Source organism: Sebastes umbrosus, chromosome 10, assembly GCF_015220745.1.
Source record: "Sebastes umbrosus isolate fSebUmb1 chromosome 10, fSebUmb1.pri, whole genome shotgun sequence".
Lineage (NCBI taxonomy): Eukaryota > Metazoa > Chordata > Actinopteri > Perciformes > Sebastidae > Sebastes > Sebastes umbrosus.
The window spans coordinates 11,211,166-11,231,132 of record NC_051278.1 but is presented as its reverse complement, the minus strand read 5'-3'; the positions used below and the strand labels follow the sequence as shown (position 1 = coordinate 11,231,132).

At 41.4% G+C, this 19,967-nt stretch overlaps 1 protein-coding gene across 3 annotated transcripts in view; it reads right to left on the bottom strand.

Moving 5' to 3' along the window:
- LOC119495824 (adhesion G protein-coupled receptor A3) overlaps positions 1-19,967 on the bottom strand; it is a 192,898-nt gene that overhangs the window by 118,674 nt on the left and 54,257 nt on the right. For all 3 annotated transcript variants that reach the window (XM_037782651.1, XM_037782652.1, XM_037782653.1), the window contains 5 exons: positions 14,551-14,715; positions 8,624-8,843; positions 6,980-7,129; positions 5,760-5,921; positions 5,189-5,422 (listed from right to left, as the gene is read on the bottom strand). In XM_037782651.1, the coding sequence (XP_037638579.1) occupies positions 5,189-5,422; positions 5,760-5,921; positions 6,980-7,129; positions 8,624-8,843; positions 14,551-14,715 (931 nt within the window). The remainder of the gene's footprint in view (positions 1-5,188; positions 5,423-5,759; positions 5,922-6,979; positions 7,130-8,623; positions 8,844-14,550; positions 14,716-19,967) is intronic.

Sequence of the window (19,967 nt, the reverse complement as noted above, 5' to 3'; positions counted from 1 at the left end):
TGTTCAAAACACAATGCGATGAGTATGTTACTTACTACTATTGTTGTGTTATTGATTTATTTCCCACTGCTCGGGGATGATAAACTGATGGAGATGACAGTGGTGGTTACGGTAGATGGGCTGGCGTGAAAACACTTGCATGTTATGGATTCCCAGTGTATAGAAAATTAACAACAGTCCTCTTGTACTTTTTCGCTAACTACCTAACGCACTCAGTTAGTGTGATGAACATTGTTATGTCAGTGCTCATCATTGCGCATTAGTGAACAACCAGTTCAGACCAGGCATTCTAACGTAATGACTGGTAGATGACTCACTCTCATCTGGGATATTATGTCCTGCTTTATTGTATCGATAAATTACAGCACTCTCGTTCTCGTTCTCACCGCCCCCTCCACCGTGCCGTGCGTCGGCTCGTCCAGCCGCATACTGGCAAGGAAAACACTGATATTACTGTTTTTAAGCTTGTGTTTTGAGAGGCCCCTGGTGCTCGGGGCACATGACACCCGTTAAAAATGGGCTTCAAATACACCCAACTCTCTGAAGACGCTAATAATTTCACTGTGGGTATTAGCGCTCTTTGTGAATTGGACTGTTTTTGTAACGAGGCTCATTTGCATAGAAAGGGGCCAATTTTGCACCAAATGTCTGCATATTATCTAATTTAAAAATGTGCAAATAGTACAGGAGCACATAGACACTATTTGCTTGGCAGCGCAGTTAGGGGTGCATTTCACACTTTGCGGGTGCTTTGAGAATTACACAGTTTCTTTTTGTCTCATTTTTGCAGGTTTAACGGCCTCAAAAGCTGAACAATCCTTTTGTGAGGTCACCCCTGAGAGTAAAACAGGGAGCAAAGAAGCAAAGAAGTAAAGAATATCATCAAGCTCTGGCCTGAAAGCCATTTTTGCATGTGGTGTTTAAATTACATGTATAAAGTTTTAATACTAACTGTGAGGAATTCCAAAAGATAACTATTAACAGCACTTTTACATATTTTGAAATATTTCAATTCGATAAAATTCAACATTGAAATATCTAGTCAAAAAGAAAATTATTAAATCAAACAAAAAGAGGGAAAGAAATGATCACATATGCATTTCATGATGCAATTTCATCATTTGTCACACTTTTTTTTGGATATGAAATCTTTGTAATTGTGCGCTCACCTGTGTGTGAGACAGAGCCTGAGCTAAAGCATTCGGCCTAAGAGACTTTCCCAGATTATCAGTAATTGGCGAAGTCTCTCCCACATGCCCTGTGATCGGTAGAGAGAGAGGGGGAGAGAATAGACAGATACCGTTGCAGGGTGGGTGATACCTCGAATAGATTAGAGCCCTTTTATAGGCTGTTGAAGACACTTTCGCGTCCCTCAACAATTACCATTAAAGTGCTCTCGAGCAGGGCGCTGCTCTTCACCCCACAACTGTTCCAGAGGAGCAGGAGCTGTGGAAACTGGGCAGCTTGTAGGTGTGAGAGTGTGAATTGCCCAGGGAGGACAAGCTGTGTTCATTCTGCATGCTAAATGAGTTGGAAATGGTATTACACTTCTTCATCTCATGCTCAAAAACTGACCTTTTGAGAGATTTTTCTCGCTAAAAACTACCAAAATATATCAAGTCTTTAAAAGCAAGAGTGCCACCAATGAAACTGTCCGTCCCTCTCGAAATAAATTCCAAAATGCAGACTAATAGCAGCACATTTGACAAATGTAAGTACAGCCAGTGGGTACTAAGATTCATTCCAACGATATCTCTTTTTATTGCGGACTGTTGTGCAGAATGATTCTGCAATAATATGTCTTTAAAGTGTCGTCCTCTCAGTCATACTCTAGCAATATTCAAGTAAAGCACCTTTTGAGTCTAATTGGAATTGAATGTGTGTAATCCTTTCGCCACCTACAAGCACTCCCCCAGACTCCTGCTGTGAATTGGGTACTTCATAATGGGATGTTCTTAGTCAATGTGCCTTGTTAAAGGACCAGTGGGTAGGATTTAGCGGCATCTGGTGAGGTTGCAGAATGCATCCAACTGAGCACCCCTTTGCTCACCTCACCCTTCCCAAGCATGTCGGAGAACTACGGTGGCCTTCAGGTACCATAAAAATGCAAAAGTCTCTCTCCAGAGCCAGTGTTGGGTTTGTCCGTTCTGGGCTACTGTAGAAACATGGTGGAGCAACGTGGCGGACTCCGTGAAGAGGACCCGCTCCCTATGTAGATATGAAGGACTCATTCTAAGCTAATGAAAACACAACGATTCTTAGTTTCAGGTGATTATACACTAAAGAAAACATATTTATGAATATTATATTCCATTTCTGCTAATCCATCACCCTGAATCCTACACACTGGACCTTTAAATAAAGATTAACTTAATGGAGGATATATATGGACTTAATAGTGGATATTACACGTGTGTATGAAGGTGCAGTACCAGCAGGGGGCAACAAAACCACTTAGTTAGGTTTAGGAAAAACATCATGGTTGGGCATAAAAGAAGTACGTAAACTAAGTAAAATACATACGGAAACAACGTAACATCAGTTAGGAAAACATGTCACTAACGTCACTAATGTAGCTAGCAAAACAAAACACCGGTCTCCTGGTTGAAATTCCTGTGTTTGTTGGACCCATCAACCTCCCCTCCTGCCCGCCTCTCCCTTTTTATTCTACGTCACTAGCTCTGAGCGTAGCATATTTACACGGATGTATTTACATTGCAGCCAGTACAGACTACATGGCCAACAAATGACACGCCTAAAGCAAGAACGGCGTTCTTATTACACACTTTTACCTCGTGAATTATTGTGTCACTCACACGCCTGTTTGTGTCTTTCCATCTCCATCACAGTCTTACTATAAGTCAGTAATGTCTACACAACACCACTGCTTTGTACTGGTGATACAGGTGTTGTAGTCAGGGTATGAGTGATTGTCTGGAGAAGTAATCACACAGCACATCTTCATTTTTTGTATAGCATGATGGAAAATACAAATTTCTTGCTGCAAGAACTGCAAAGACACACATTCGTCTTACTTCACTTGAAGAAAAAAGCAGAGGAAGAGGTGAATTAAGTGAGATGGACACAACAAGCGTGAACTCAGGCAAAGAAGCGCTCAAGTAAAAAATTCGGGGCGAGAAATTCATGTGACGCAGTAAAGCAAAAAGCTTCAAGCAGAAGTCTAACCACATGACGAGGGGGATTTATATGCCGGAGCAAGTGGAGGGCAAGCAACCTGACACCAGTTTACACTCTGACTTGATGTACTGTGTGCTAGAGCAGATGCATGTTTAAACAAGAGTAGTCGTCTTTATCTATCGCTCCTATTTTTACTTTGCGATACATTTTTGCTATTTAGCTAAATGAAAACCAGATTGATTTGAAAATCGGTCATTTCCAACAGGCGTGGGAATAAAAAGCAGCACGGGGCTTTTGACTCAGAGATGCCGAGAGATGCACCAGTACCCACACAGCTCATGATAATTTGTTGAACAAAATATAAGATAGAACTCCCTGTATAAGGTTTTATAATGAACAATTATGATATTCATAGAACTGTGTAATGTTAGAACTATTGTTTACACTGTACTACTGCATTTAAAATACCAGATTTGTGCAATGAAACATTTCATTTTGGTCACAAAACACCAAAAACAACTCTACAAGCACAAACAGAATGAATGTAAGGAAGAAGCCAAATTGGAGTTTTCTTTCTTAAATATGAATCATTTCTAGGCTGCTTCAAGATAAAGACTCTTCCTAGAGATTAGGCAATAATTAAAAGCCTTGGAGTGGCACCACACGCCACCACATCCTCTCATATTTACGGTTTGTGAAAAGCCAAATCCATCATACGGGGAGTTTCATTTTCAAGTATGCTACTCAAGGACACGCAGCCAAGACTTGTGGTTATGCTTAACAACAACACAGCTTTAGACAGATATTTTTTCTTCTTTCAACTTGAGAGTGATGAGAAACCTGTCAAACCTGTGAAGTGCCGACATGGAGATGTGTTGTCAGTGTTAACCAAGACACATGTTTTCTCCAAATGTACTTCTTAATTTGACAAAGTCCATCTGGAAATCATCAGATGGTGATTTTGCCTCTAAAACGGTAGTATTGTCCTCGCCGTAGACGGCTGACTAAGCTCAGCCTCCAGAAATGCATACATACATAAATACATACATACATGCACGCATTCTACACACAGCCGGGAGCTACAACTAAGTGCTGTAATTGCTGACAAAACCGCAGAGACTTGACACCGTCTCGCCAGAGAAGAAGAAGAAGAAGAAGAAGATGAGGGGAATGAAATAAGCACGCAGACTGAAAGACAAACACACACCCATAATACACTCTCTCCCGCTGATGCACATTAACATGCACAGACGGGGTGCACTCACATGCACGCTGATGAATTCATCGGCGGAGTGAGTAGCTAGAGGGTGCAAACTGTTCAAATGTTGCAGAACTATGCCACTTCAGTGCCAGGGGAGTTGAATGTTTTGCCTGCTGTCTGCAGATGCAGAGCGCCCCTCGTCTGTTGACGAAGTGGTGTTTGTCATTTGGGAAGGCCACAACCGGAGCCACGGTGGGGCCGTGGCTGATTTAAAGTGACAGGGACGCAAGGCCATCTTATTCATCACAGGGGAGTGGCCCGAAATTCAACTGATTCCCACACTACCCGTCTTATTTGCAGGCCCTGCCCCCACTATAAGCCCACCTATCACTAGCTGATCTATGGCGTGCCAACAGACCCAAGCAAGGTGTCACTTTGCCAAGACAAACAGGCAACAACAGACTTAAGGGCAGGTGGTAATCCTTCCCTCATGCTTCAACTGTGTGGTGTTGCAGAATTCATTTTTGTCGTGCCCACGAGCTGCTGTACAAGCTGTTCTCTCTTTCTCATATTTTATTTCTCGCTTTCTTTTCTCCTCTGTTAGAACATCTCCTCTCCTTCTTCTCTCACTCCTGCATTTGAACACAGTGTCAGAAAATACAAAAGTGTGTGGCCTTTAAAAAAAAAAAAAAAACCCCGCTGGGACTGAGAAAGCGTTGCAGTCAAAGAACGCTGTTTCCTGACCTCGGGCTGGATTCGGTGGATTTTTTTGCCAGCAGAGCCGAGCAAAAAGAAACGGAGTAGCATATTTTAGAAAGTTTCACACCATTTATTAACTTGTGCCCCTACCTTGCTGAGCTGACTGGCCGGTGAGCCGCTGTTGTTGACAGTGTGGCATTTGAAGTTGAGCAACGATTCCCCCACGGCATCGCGCTCTCTGCTCGTGTCCTTGTCAGTGTGGGAGTGGCTGACAGGGAGGGGCGAGGTGGCGGATGACGGGGGCCGCTGAAGCGCCGTACAGGAGAGACCGAGGAAGTTGGATGGTCGGATCAGAAAGGCCTCCAGAGCGATGTTAGCAGACACCTAGGGGAGGGTGGAGTGAGGCCAAAAATTAGGAGTGGGGTAGAGAGGGGGAAGGGTTGGAGGGCGGCGGAAGAGATTTTTATATTAGTCATTAAGCAGATGCTTTTATCCCAAGTGACAGCGGAGAGGAGAAAAAAAACAGACAGAAGAAACAAAGGAAGCAATTTATCTTTCTCTTGCCTTATTCTGGCTATCTGTTGGAGCCAAATTAACTTCTCATTATTCTAGGCTGCAAAGAAAAAAGGTAAAGCTGTGGGACATTTAGTCAGATAATCAACCTCTGCCCTGACTGAGTGCGTGGCCATGAGTGTTACTGCTTCAAAGTCCAGTCATGTACCTTCGAAATGACCTGATTGTCTCCGGTCAGCGCCAGGTCAGCGATGCGCTCCACGCACTGGACGATGCGAGTGCACGCTCTGGCCTCGTTCTGCGCCATCCACAGGATGTGCTCCTCCACTAGCATCATGTTGCTGGCTATGTCTGATATGTAGTCCCCCAGCTGTGGAAAACACAAGCAGACGTGTGTGCAAATGGACGTACACACACAGCTACACGAACTGTACGCACACACACACACACACAGACACGCGGGAAGAGGCAGGCTCATCATGCACATCAATCATATCCGCAACAACAGGCACATTTATAATCTCCCAGTCAGAATTGTGAGGGAGGCAATGGTGGCTTCATTCATTATAGGGAGATTTAATTTAGATTAGCAGCTCCAATGGGGCATAATCGCTTCCTTGGGATGGCAGCTCGCTATTTACTTACTGTACTCTTCATTGTTGCTTCATTTGACTGTTCTTTATTGGATGAATGAGGGTGGCCTCATCAGCATTGTCTCAGGAATGATAAAACTTTAAGTATCTCCTAATAATATCTCCTCCCGAGTGACCTATGATGAGTAATTGGACAAGTGAGAGCTAATACTGATTCTTTTCACTGACTAAGCTCAACACCCTTCCCCCTCGCACACACCTGACCTTCAGCGTGACGTAAAGCCCTCAGGCCACAGACAGAAGAGAAGTTCACTTAAGGTAAAACACGGCTCGCTCAAAAAGAGATGCATCTTCATAACCATAATTGCCATTCAGGTCCGACGCCGTCATGGGCAAGAGGAAAGCGTACGAGGTGAAGAGTTAAGCTGTCTGGAATCGATTGAAGGATTGAAGCCAGAACGACAGCGTGTTGCCATGTGTTTTTAGGCAGCTACTGATGTCTCTCGCTGAGATACGCTGAAGTGTCATTTTCTGTTCGCTCAATTAGGGCTCTTGAGGAGCCGTTGTTATCTCTGGATGAGCTAGTCAACAGTTTTTCCTTTTGAACATCATCAACAGCCAATCATTGCTGTCAGACGACTGTGAACAAGCACCTGCGTGAATGCTGTCAGAATAGGAGTAGCAGCTAACAATGAGTACAGTAGTTCCCCTTAAAATACAGTGTCAGACTTTGGAAACTGTTTTTTTTTATATTGTCATGTCTGGATCGAAGGCTTAGATCGCATGTTGTGAAGTAAACTGGCTGTGGTGCATCTCTGTGTGTGTTCACTCTTACATCTCTACGTTTCTCCACCAGCCGCGTCAGTCTCTCCACCAGGTGTGTGACGAAGATGACATCCATGACGTCGGTGAAGTGTGCCGCCTTGCTGGTGAAGGCCACTAACTGCTGGCCTAAAGGCTGAGCATTGGTGGTATTAATAGTTATCTGGAATACAAAAGGCAAATATACAGCAATGTTCAGAGAGGATGACAGTGTTTCCCATAAATTTATTCATTCAGGACCATTGATATCCTCTGCTCCCGTGTTTCACCGAGTGGCCTCATGTGTGCTCTGATTAATTTGGCACGTAGTTAACACATACACAGTTTGTTTTAATGAAAATTCAACTCCTGGCATTTGCTCCTGGTGTTCTTCAGCACTGATTTGGAAGAAGGAAATAACGAGAGTGACAGGCGAACCAGCTTTGAAAGTGACATATTTTCTTTTTAAATAAGTGCTGTGCGGTGAACCTAATCTATGCCGATGTGAAGAGGGAATAATGTGGATTTCGAAAAAGTAATATTTGGAAAAGTAACTGATAAATAAAGAAACTTTAAAATGGTAAACATGCCTTAAACACACTGTAGGTACTGTGTGTTTATCCTGTGCAGGTCAATTAACATGGTGGAGGGACCTCAGGGATATTAGTAGGTGTTGGAAATTTGGTGTGTGAATTTATTTTATTCATTTGTATTTATTTATATTTCTGTATTATTATTATTATTATTATTGTTATTATTAATAATTTATAGTAATGTATTTAATTTTTTATAATTTGTATTTATAATAATAATAATAATAATAATAATAATAATAATAATATCATCATCATTTTATTCTCCTCCCTTGTTTTTGAATACTTTGTTTTGTAATTTACAGTTAGTATCTGTTATTATACGTACATATTTGATTTGTTATAGTTTTGTTATGGTTATGGTTTTGATTTGTTAGGTTTAAGTTGTTGTGGTTTTTGTCTTAAGGAAACAATAAAAAGCACGATTTAAATAAAAACAAAGAAAATATTCTAAAGCAGCAGCATAATGTACATACATGTTTCTGATTGGCTTGCAGCGGTCTATCGTATAACAAAAAAACAACTTTAAAATGTTAGATTTAAGAAGGGATTATGGTGTGGTGGTTGGTGGGAGAATGACTGTTTAATTGGGTTCCCCCATCCGCCGCCAAAAGCAGTCAATTTAGGGGAAACACTGGATGATCATACAGTCCATCATCACAATTCAACATCACAGACATCACATGAAACAGCTCTGACAATGCATAATAAATAATAAATCACTGTAATGCTTCATGCCATGCATGTAGTTTTGAACTTGGCTACTTTAATGTGGTGCAGTAATCCCATGAGTAATGTAGAACAAAACCGCTTGTCATCAGTCACTTTGTATCATGTATATAAAAGCTTACACGCACAGATCTGCAAATACCTGCAGGCTACAGATGAATCAGTGGAGATGTTTGCTTCTGTATTCTAGGAATATGGAGTTATCAAATCTGAGTAGGTTGGCAAATATGTAAAAGTCAACATGTTGAAGCTGAATAAACTTGTAAAATGAAAACTGATTCACTGACAATGGATAAAAAGTGTGGAGTAGAATCTGTGAATGGATCTGAGCACAAGTTCTCCGTGTGTATTGATACCTGTGTGAGCTCATGCAGTACGCGGGTCAGCTCGCTGGCATACGGGCACTGAGTGTAGTCCTCCTCAGCCCACCGTCCAGCCCGGTCGCAGCTCCGCCACGCCTTCTTCACCTTCTGGCTGGAGGGGTGAAGAGCGCTGCCAGACGGGTGGGGGGCCGAGCCGAAGGTGGCGGGAGCGCAGGGCAGGAAGAAGAGGATGCCAGCTAAAGTCTTTGGCCACCTGCCACACGAGATATCAGCAATGAAGTGAGTTTAGGAATCTTCACTCACCGCACCAGATGGCAATTTCATACTCCCTGTACTTAGGAAATTATTAATTTGCATATTTGATTTACAGCTAGCTCTAATTATTTTTGCAGAAGACTGCAGATTTGGATACTTGATAGGGAAACAATGTGTTGTCTTGGTGTTGATTTCTGACTTAATTAACTTTACTAACTTTATTAATCAACTTTATTGTCTTTCCACTTCATGCACAATGGAACTAAAAAAAAAGGGGAGTACTACTCAGCCTGTGAAAACAGTTGTATAATTGATTCAGCTACCTGTAAGTCTAAGTCTGTAAAAAATAACCCTGATGATTTTTATTGGGGTTATTTTTCAGTTATGATTTAGAGATTAAATATTTTTAAAACTGGTGACATGGGAACTTAACAGCCAGAGAAGGTCTAATGAAAAGCATAGACTGTATATGAGAGGTGGACGTAGTCACCCTGACGTCATCCATTGGTTTGTGGACTGCCGTTTTGAAGCCTTGAGTTTGGCAATTTAGCCGTCGCCATCTTGTTTTTTTGCAACCAGAAATGACAAAAGAGGGTGGAGCTAGAGAGACATTTTTAGTCGACCAAAAATGTTGTAATAAAACTTTCATGAACTGAAAACACACTGTGAAAGAGTAACATTTCTAGGACGAAAACATGGACAACTCCCAGACCGGACAACGCCGTGGTAGTGACCTGTCAATCACAAGGTAGACACTCCCTAAAGCACACCCTGCTTTATGGTCTATTTGACTCTAAATGGGACCATAATTTACTAAATGAACATCATGCTGTATTGAAGAAGACTTAAAACTAGCGATTGAGACCATAAACTCATGTTTACAATGTTTACTGAGGTAATAAATCAAGTGAGAAGTAGGCTCATTTTCTCATAGACTTCTATATAATCAGACTTTTTGCAACCAGAGGACTCGCCCCCTGCTGGCTGTTAGAAAGAATGCACGTTTAAAGCACTTTGGTATTGGCTTCACTTTTCAGACCCCAGAGTTGCCCACTGAACAAAAAACGCTATCTATTTGAATCATGGGAAATATAGCATTCAGTATTATTGAGCTTAACCCATACTACAGCCTAAAAGTCAGGATATCTCCTGACAGTCTGCTGTTCAATGTTGACCATTAATCCAATAATTTGTCTCTCACTAGTCCCACAGCTTTATGAAAGGGCAATGCTAAATTGCCACAGATGGAACACAACAGAGAAGCATGTATATATGCAGAAGAAACCTGTTCCTTCCTAAAGGGGAAATTCAGCCTAAAAGAGTAATTGCAAGTGTTGTTCATATGGCCATGCAAAGTTCAATGAAGTCTCCTCTGAAGCAAGAAATGAGACTTTGTCAATAGTGTCGGCAAGAGCCAAGTCCTGGAGCTGCTCTACTGACCAACCTGCGATAGGGGCCAGGGTGACTTTACGGGGGAATGGAACATTTTCATTTTCTGGGTAATGCCTGTTAGTGTTTCAATAAAATAAAGCTCATTTGAGTGTAAAAAGTCAGCCAAACATTCACAGTCCACTACATTAGCCTCCATTTCCCAGATAATAAAAGAACTCCAGGTTTCTTGGCGCTGTTGTAGATTAAAGGTCTTATTTCTGTGCTTGTGCTGCCTTAGGAAAGAGTTGTTTGTTTTCACACGTATTGATCCATTTGGCTACAATCAGAGGAGAAACATGCGTCTTATGTTTTTGCAATTTTCTCCTTAAGGCGGTGTCAAAATCCTACTGCAGAAAAGTAGCCGGAGTAATGCTCGATGTGGGAACACTTTTGACTTCATCTAAATGAAAATAAAGGAGCGCCGCACTCAGGAGGCAGGTAATCTGTTCTGAGGGTAGAGACCTGCCATATCCGCTGCTCCCCACCCCTTTCTCTTTTTTTCCTCTCTCTCCATCCATGTTGTTGCAGCAGCATCAGCAGCAGCAGCTACTTAGTAATAAATGGCGTTAATTTCGCCCCCAACAAAATAGGGGGCTCATTTTCCAGCCCATTACTCCAATGCTCCAGCAGAAAACAAAGCCTCCGTGCTTGCTGCACTGGAAGTGGGCTGTAAAGTACAGCGGCTACAAAGGAGCGTACATGACAACAGCACACCCACGGGGGAGGAGAGGTGGAGCGTGTGAGAGCGCGAGTGCGACCACGAGGTTTCAAGGTGGTCACAAGGAGTGGAGGACATGAAAAAGGAGGCTAAATGGAGTATGTGGGGTTTTTGTTCCTCTCTTAACGTGAAACCTGAGTCACATGCTCTTCTTCTCTTTTAATAGTCTTGCTATAAAGCCGAACTATACTGAGCCATAATGTTTGTGGGAGTTTTCACATCACATATTCAATTAATATTAAAATATATGAACTGTCCAGGTTCTACTGTACGTACTCAATTCGGTTAATGAGCCGCATCTGGAGCGAGGCAGGCCAGGTGAGGCAGTTTTTTGTCAGGTGGAACAAAAAGCAGCACGACACTGGCAAGAAGCAGACTTAATACCTCAACAGCACTGTACATGTAGAGATAATAGCAGAGAGAGTGAGCGCGCTGATTACAGTATTCATTTTTAAACAGTAGACTCTGTAATTTACGACAGCGCATTAGAGCCATTGTAGGTAAAAAAATAATAATTAAGGAGCCAGGGAAGGGGGTAATATTCAGAGAAAAAACTCAGAATTTTATTCACCGGCTGGTTTTGGCTCGACTGTTTTCAACATGGCGGCCGAGTGAGCAACTTTCTCATTTTACAGATAAACAGTACACTACAAAATGTTTCTGAAAACATTTGAGGTGAGAAATATTCATTACAGTAACAGAATCTTGATTCATTTTTGATCAGCGCTGCCTAGTTTGACAGTTTGATCAAAGTTCACGAATTTCTCGAGCAGTGATTGACAGCTGCTTTAGAGACTGCTCGGCTCTGATTGGTTGTTTTTTGTTCAGGCGCGGTGCCATTAGGAGCACAGGAGGAGGCAGAGGAACATGATTTTTTTCACAGATTATCTGTCTCATGCACTACTGTCAGGATATAGTGACAGTTTTATAAAAATTTAAAAAACATTTTTATCATATTTGCTCAAAGTTAGCGACTACAGCTTTAAAGTCGTACATTTACGAGAAAAAACTCAGATATTCTCTGAGATTAAAGTGGCAAATTTACAAGAAAAAACTCGCAAATTAGCGAGACAATAAAGTCAAAAATTTAAGAGAAAAACTCAGAAAACTAGTGGAATGCAAAACCGTGGTAACGCCAGCCACCGTCTGAGTTTCATTGCTCCTATAGTAGAGTTATTATGGTAAGGATGGAGCAAGGCAAAGGTCCTGAAAGATACATATACACATTTTCTTTCATGTTCTTTTATGATCATAAGTAAATACTAATATTATTATAGAAGTTACAGGAGAGTTGAGACAAACAACTTCCATCTTTGACTACAAGAAGGCATGTGTCTTTTATTTCAGCACAACTAACACTAAAAACCAACCGTTGAGAAGACGCTACACTGAACACACTGCGTTACCATAGTTACACACTGACACTATTAAGGGGCCGTGTCCAACTGTCACTGTGTCAGTGTGAAGGGAAAACAACTCAGAAAAGGCACATACTGTAACCTAACTGCTTGTGTTGAACCACAGATTATGTATAATTATGGCCTTAGAGTCTGCTGGGGAGAGGGACGTCTGGAATACTCTGCTTAGTCTGCTGCCTCCGCGACCTGCCCTGGATAAACAGATGAGGATGGATGGATGGATGTGGAGTCCGCTACAATATAATATATATTTTGTACTCGGCGGCTCACGTTACCGTAGTGTTTAACGATTTAACGGCATATGTGGTCTGATCAAATCTTGCAAAGTGAAGCGATGGGGTTCCTTAACAAAAAAAACACTATTTATTCATTAACAACGGTTTTACACTCCACTATTAATTTTCACTATTCAAGTGTTTTTCTCGTAAATTACTTTATAATCTCTCAAATTTGTGAGTTTTTTCTTGTTTTTGCCACTCCAAATTTGCCACTTTAATCTCAGAGAATATCCAAGTTTTTTCTTTGGAAATTTACTAATTAATCGCGGAAATTTAAAGTTTTTCCCCCGGGTCTGTAATTATTTTTTTTCACCTACAATGGCCCTAATATATCAACATAGTAATTAGGACTGGTGATAAATTATACTGCAGAGTAGTTCCTTATTTTACTGGAGACCTCTTGGTACCAGTGATTACTGTCCATTACCACTAATTACACAGAACTAGTTGGTAAAAGGAAACTACACACTTAAGATTCAAAGAAATGGTTTATTTATATAATCTTTGTTGTTTTTTTTACCCAATGCCAGAAAAGTTGTTGTTAAAAGGATGGTTTAACATGTTGGAAATAGGCTTATTCACTTTCTTTCCAAGAGTTAGACAGAAAGATCGATACCACCATGTTAGTATACAGATATGAAGCTACAGCCAGTGGCCCGTTAGCTTAGTTTAATACAAAGACTGGAAAACAGCTAGCCGTGTTCTATCTTAAAGTCACATAATCTGCCTTACAACACCAAAAAGGCTCATTAATTAACACAGTATATCTTGTTTGTTTAATTTATACAAAAACAGACATGTAAAAATTAAACATTGTGGTTTTATGGGGAGTTTGTGCCAGACTATTTCTTGGCCGGGTGCAGTGACTTCTGGCACATAAACCCCCATAAAACCAGTTTTACACTTAATACACTTTGTACACATTAAATAAGTGTGATATTACATTAATTAGTGAGCTCTAGAGGTGCTGGTAGGTGGATTTTGTTACCTTTGGACGGAGCCAGGCTAGCTGTTTGCCCCTGTTTCCAGTCTTTTAGCTAAGTTGCTGGCAGCTTCATACATTATTTACCATACAGACATGAGAGGGGTTTAAATTTTTTCATCTAACTCTTGCCAAGAAATGAATAAGTGTAATACCCAAAATGTCAAATTATTGCTTTAAAGTGGCAGTAGGCAGTATATTTTTGGCATCATTGGGCAAAAATTCTATAATAACCTTTCAGCATATTGTAATTCAAGTGTTCTGAGGATAACTAGACTTCTGCTCCTCCTCATGGCTCTGTTCTCAGGCTTTAAAAAATCCTGTGACAGGAGACTTTGACCAATCACAGCTCATTTTAGAGAGACAGCGTTCCTATTGGCTGTGCTCCGGTCATATTCTCATTTTACAGCTAAACCGTGCACTACAAGATGATTCTGAAAACATTTGAGATGAGAAATAGGCATTAACGTAACAGAATACTGATTCATATTTGATCAGCACTGCCAAGTTTGATCGTTTGGTCGGAGTTCGCGAGTGATTGATAGCCGGCTCTCATAGACAGCAGATGGACAGCAGACCTCAGATCAGCTCTGACTGCTTATTGTTTTCCTCCGGTCTGTGAAATCTTGCAGATGTCGTTAGGAGCACCGGAGGACACAGAGGCACATGATTTTTTTCAGGTTACCTGTTTCATGCACTACTGTCACGATATAGCGACCGTTTTATAAAAATAACTTTTTTTTTTAAATCATATTTGCTCCAGTCTCGCCTACTTCAGCTTTAAGTCATCTTTATTTCAAAGTGCTAGAGCTGATCGTGTTACTAGTTGAACCCTCGTGGTTGAGCGGCCATACGTGACTAGCTGAGAGGTGACTCACCTGAAGTCCCCCTTGTTGTTGGAGACTCTCTCAGTGGGGCAGTACGGCGCCGACGTCTCCAGGACAACTATCTCCATTTGCTGAGAAGTGTTGCCACGGTTACTGGTCACCAGGCACTCCCAGATGCCAGCGATGGCCACGTCAATGTTGGAGAGGATGACCTCACTGGAGGAGGAGAACAGAGGCGTAAAACTGTGAGTGTGAGCGTGTGGATTACGTGTCTGTGTGTTGGTGAACTTCTCCAAATGTCCTTAAAAGAGTTGGACAAGGTGCTGTATCAGGATTCGTCTTTGTGTTTCAGGGTTAAATGTAGACTAACTGTGTTTGATTTTAGCGTTATATTTTGGATCAGGCTAAGGATTAAAGTTAGTCATGCAGTGGGGAGGGTTAAGGTTAAGGCAACATTTTAATGATTCTGCAGTCAGAGGAAGCTGTTCATCAGGACCACAAAAACGTTTGTGTGCTTCACAAAATCTAATTCATTCAGAGAACCTCGTGCGTGTATGAGTATGCACTGGCTTAAAATGTTGGCCGTGACTTAAGATGATCATTACTCATGCTTATCTTTCCTACTTTGTCACAGCGATTCCTATCTCAATGGAAAATGCCTGATTAAACAAAGGATGGTGAAACAGTGACAAAGAGCCAACGCAGGCCATTTGCCAAGGCGACTAATCTTGAGGATTTTACTCCTTGTGGAAAAAAAAGGATAAAAGCCGATGGAGATTGCTAAGCAACGGGCATTATCACCATGGAAATACTACCTCCTTGAGAAATGTCAACTGTTTAATTTACAAAACATATACACTTTGCTATCTGTGCACTTACAGTAAAGAGCTAAAGCTTTTTTAGTGATTTAATTAAGCTGTGCGTGCATAATACAAGTCACAGTATATACCCAACACAATGCTGTATAAAGTTTTTAAATGCGACTTAGGGAACAATGTTCCACAAACGGGAAAGTAAGACTGTTGACATTAAAACTGATAAGTGAAAGGCTGGACAAGAATCTGCAGTCTTCCAGTAAAGATGATTAGTGGCTGAGCGGCTCTCATGTGGAGAAGCTGTAATCCCAGAAAACGCTGCTCAGAGGATGTGAGAGAAATATTATTCAGAAACATTAAATGCCTTCATTTTGTCGGCTTCACTCTCCCTCTCTCTCGTTCACCCTTTTCTGTCTCAATATGCATATTACTAGTACAACTATTTTAGACCTGAGCCTGTCCCAGCATGCACTGGGTGAAAGGCAGGGAAACACCCTAGCACATCACATGACTAAAAGCCTTTACACACCGGGGGAGTGACGAATAAACGCCACAAAAATGTGAAATACTTGCCTGCAAATATTATATGTCCAGGGCTTTTATTGTGAAAGGTAAGAACAGAAGGAGTGGATCTGGTCTGTGCTGTCTTTGTCAAGGTTGAAAGGAGTAATAAAGTTTGCCGTCTTGGTTCGCACAATGGAGCCTCCGTGTTGTTGTTTCATAAATATAGGAACAACTCAACCCGTGATTGGTTGATGCCTTTATTCTCGGTGCCAAAGCTCAGTAAATCAACCTAATTCTGGAAAACAATTACGTTGATTTTTTGCCGCATAAAATATGTGTGAAAGTACTCAATACAAAAACAACAGTTTGAAAAAATATAAAAACGCCGCCGGTGTGTAACGACCTTAACACATAAACACAAACACATTCACACCTACTGACAATTTAGAGTTTCAAATTCACCTGACCTGCATGTGTTTGGTTAATGGAAGAGAACTAGAGCCCCCAACCCACATGAATATAGGAAGAACACACAAAAAGGGCCAAGTTAAGGTGTTTCAACCTTGGATAGCACATCGAGGTGGAAAGAGAAGTAATGATAGTGAGAGACAAAGTGATTGACTCAAAACATAATATGACTTATAACTGCATTCTGGTCTATTGAGTGCAAAACATTGGCATCTTTGCCTCCTCTACCATGGATTTCTCCCTGTATGAATTTTGATCATCAGTCCCAAACAGTGCATTTAGACGGAGGGCTTTGCTCTTTGATTCAGCCAGAAGCATAAACCTTGCTATAGATGTTTTAGATAGCAAAAAAAAGTTTGACAAAACTCCACTGCAGTTATGTTGTATTATCTTGATGTAATGCCATGTTGAGTGCATTTGGCAAGCTACCCATGACAATAACAAAACTAAAGAGTCAGCAATGGCAACAGCTTTGTGATGATGTGCTTGGATTAAAACAGATTAAAAATGTTGAGCTGATGATGGCGCTAGATGAAAAGTTATTTCAGTTCATCCTGTGGGGACCATGAATGTCTGAACCAAATTTAATGGCAATCTATCCAAGAGTTTTTTGAGGGAGCAGAGCAGAAGTAGCTGAGGGAAATGGAGACATTCAGAGAGAGCTTCACCATCAAGGCTGCCTATGATGTCTTGCCATCTCCCAAGAATCGCAGCCAGTGGTACGGAGAAGACCCCATATGCTCCCTCTGCCCTACACCAGCAACACTGAAACATGTCCTAGTGGGCTGTAATTCCACCTGGTGGCACAACCAGGTGCTACGGTGTCTTGCAGCAGAGCTGGAAAGTCAACGGACGAGCATCAATGCCCTTACCCCCTTTTATCCTGCTGTCTGACAACAGAATTTGTCCGGGAAGGTGAGGGTCAAGCCACACTTGTAAGATCAAGGCCAGATACTGGGCAGTTGGGCGGGGCACACGATTGGAAGATGGTGGCAGATTTAGTCTAGAGGCTCTGCTTCCCAGCTGAGATCACATCAATCAACCTCAGACCAGACCTTGTGCCATCTCCTTAACATCATTGAGCTCACAGTGCCCTGGGAGGATGCAGTGGAGGAGCCCTTAGAGCGCAAGAAACTGTGGTACGCTGAGCTTGCAACCGATGCTCAACAATGTGGCTGGAAAGCAAAGGTCTGACTGGTTGAGGTCGGCTGCAGAGGGCTCATAGCCACATCGACATCAAGGCTATCAGCGAAACATCGAGGAAAGAGGGCGCCCACTTGATAACCCAGATACCATCGCTCACTTGACCCCCATACTGAGTCTAGGCAGCAACTTAAGGGATACCAAGTAGTCCTGTAGAACAGATCTGAGATATTTAAGTCCGGACCCAAGTGGCGGAGCAAAAGAGTAACATCACATACTGCTAAAGTGGCTAAAAATTAGAATATACTGTTATGATCAACATTTCCATGTAACGCTACGGTCCTTTCAGGGCTATCAGTCTAAGTGGAAGTGAGTGAAATAACTACTGTAGTTAAGTAATCACTGAGTTCCTGAATGACTTTATAAATCTAATCCTTAGGCACTTAAATAATACACTGCTAAATATCAAGTTCCAGAAATACAACAACCAATTTAAAAGCATTTATGTAGGCTAGGATTTATTTCTCTTTTGATTAATTAAGATAGAATTAAGGGTAAATTGGTAAAAAGTCTGATATGTGTTCAGTATGGAGCTGCAACGATTAACCGACTAATTGATTAGTTGTCAACTATTAAATCAATTTCCAACTATTTTGATAATCGGTTTGAGTAATAAGATAAAAAGTCTAATTTTTCTGATTCCAGCTTCTTAAATGTGAATATGTTCTGGTTTTGACTCCTCCATGAGAGTAAACTGAATGTCTTTGAGTTGTGGACAAAACAAGACATTTGAGGACGTCATCTTGGGCTTTGGGAAACACTAAACCAAACATCTAATTGATTAATCAAGAAAATAATCAACAGATTAATCGACAATGAAAATAAGCGTTAGTTGCAGCCCTAGTTCAGTGTATGACGCAAAATACTATACGCAAAATACAAATGAAAAGTAAATTCAACAGTTTCATGTATTCTGTCAGTCAAATGCTTTCAGTCTATACCAAAGTACCAAATAAGCTCTAGTGCTTTTACTAGAGAGTGTGTACCTCCAAACTTCCAAATGAAATCACATTTTGCTCAGGAGTGAACTCGTCTCCACTGCTGTTTGTTTTGTCAGAGAAGACAACAAGAGGAAATCAGAGAGTGCGTACCCTAACATACCTTGCACCGAACGGACCTGTGACTTTGCTCCAATGACTTTCTGTTGGCGACTTATGAAAATGAATAAAATAAGTCCTGATTTCATCTGCTGTGTTCCACTAAAGCTCTCTTTTCTGATTGCTTTTCTAAAAGGCCCTAAATCTGATTTGAACGCTTGACTGAGATGATGACATTCTGGGTTAGAGAACAAGTGTGTGTGTGTGTGGTGTGTGTGTGTGTGACTGTCTGTGAATACATGTGAGGGGTTTTGCATGTGTGTAAGTACATTTTCAGGTGTTAAAAAAAAGCACTTCTTTAGCTAGTTTAGAAGGATTTTTTGCACCAATCATTTAACAGTTTGGACAGGAGCTTTTTGAAGTATTGTCATTAAGACAGATTTCTACAAACTTGTGACACACTGTAAGAATCTTACTGTAGAAATGAGTCATTCTCCAACTCCCTAACGCTTACCTCTCTTTCACATGCTTATTCTGCCTCACACACAATATTCAATCTCTCTCTCTCTCTCTTTCTCCACCTCCCTCTTTAAAACAACATCCTCCCTCTTCCGTAAGTGTTGATGTGCTTTAAATTGAAACCCTCTGGGCTCAGTCCAGCTATCAGCCTGTCTGTGCAACAGTTATATAACGAACCACAATGAGGACATATGCTGTCTGAAAACCTAATCTAAACAGATAATATGGATGACATATTGGACTCTATCAGACTCTATTATTACATGGGGATGGCAGTAATTCATAGAACACCCCTCAAAACTGATTTTCATTGTCACACAGGATAATGAAATTGGAAGGAAACACCAGTTTATGTCCATGTTACAAATACTGTATATAAAGCCAAGATTTTCCACTTATTGATTTAGCAATGTGGGACTTGAGGGATTTCAGCTTTCGAGACATTCCTCTACAGACTCCACTAGATTGAAAACAAAAAGAGAAGATCATTTGCAGAGGATTATTAGTGGAAATCTGTTTTCACCCAAAGAAATGTGAGTATAGGTGGAGTCTCTGGTGGGGATAGATGGAGCTATAACCCCACCAAGAATTATCAAACGATTGCCATACAGAATGCTGCCCAATTTCTTTTTATCTGGCTGCTGTTTCTCTCTTTCTCCGGATCATTTTGTCCAATATCGCCCCAAATTTCCTTTGTAACCTTCTATGTCAAACTAATCGGGGACCCACTCATAGATAAACTAGTGTTACCAGCAGTGTTGTAGTGAAGACCAACTAAACCGAGATCAAGTCATGACCAAGACCAGAGCGTATCAAGACCGAGACAAGACCAAGACTTTGAGGGTTTGAGACCAAGTCAAGACCAAGACCAAGGCAGGGCAATACCGAGTCAAGACCTAGACCAGACCAGTACGAGTCCCAC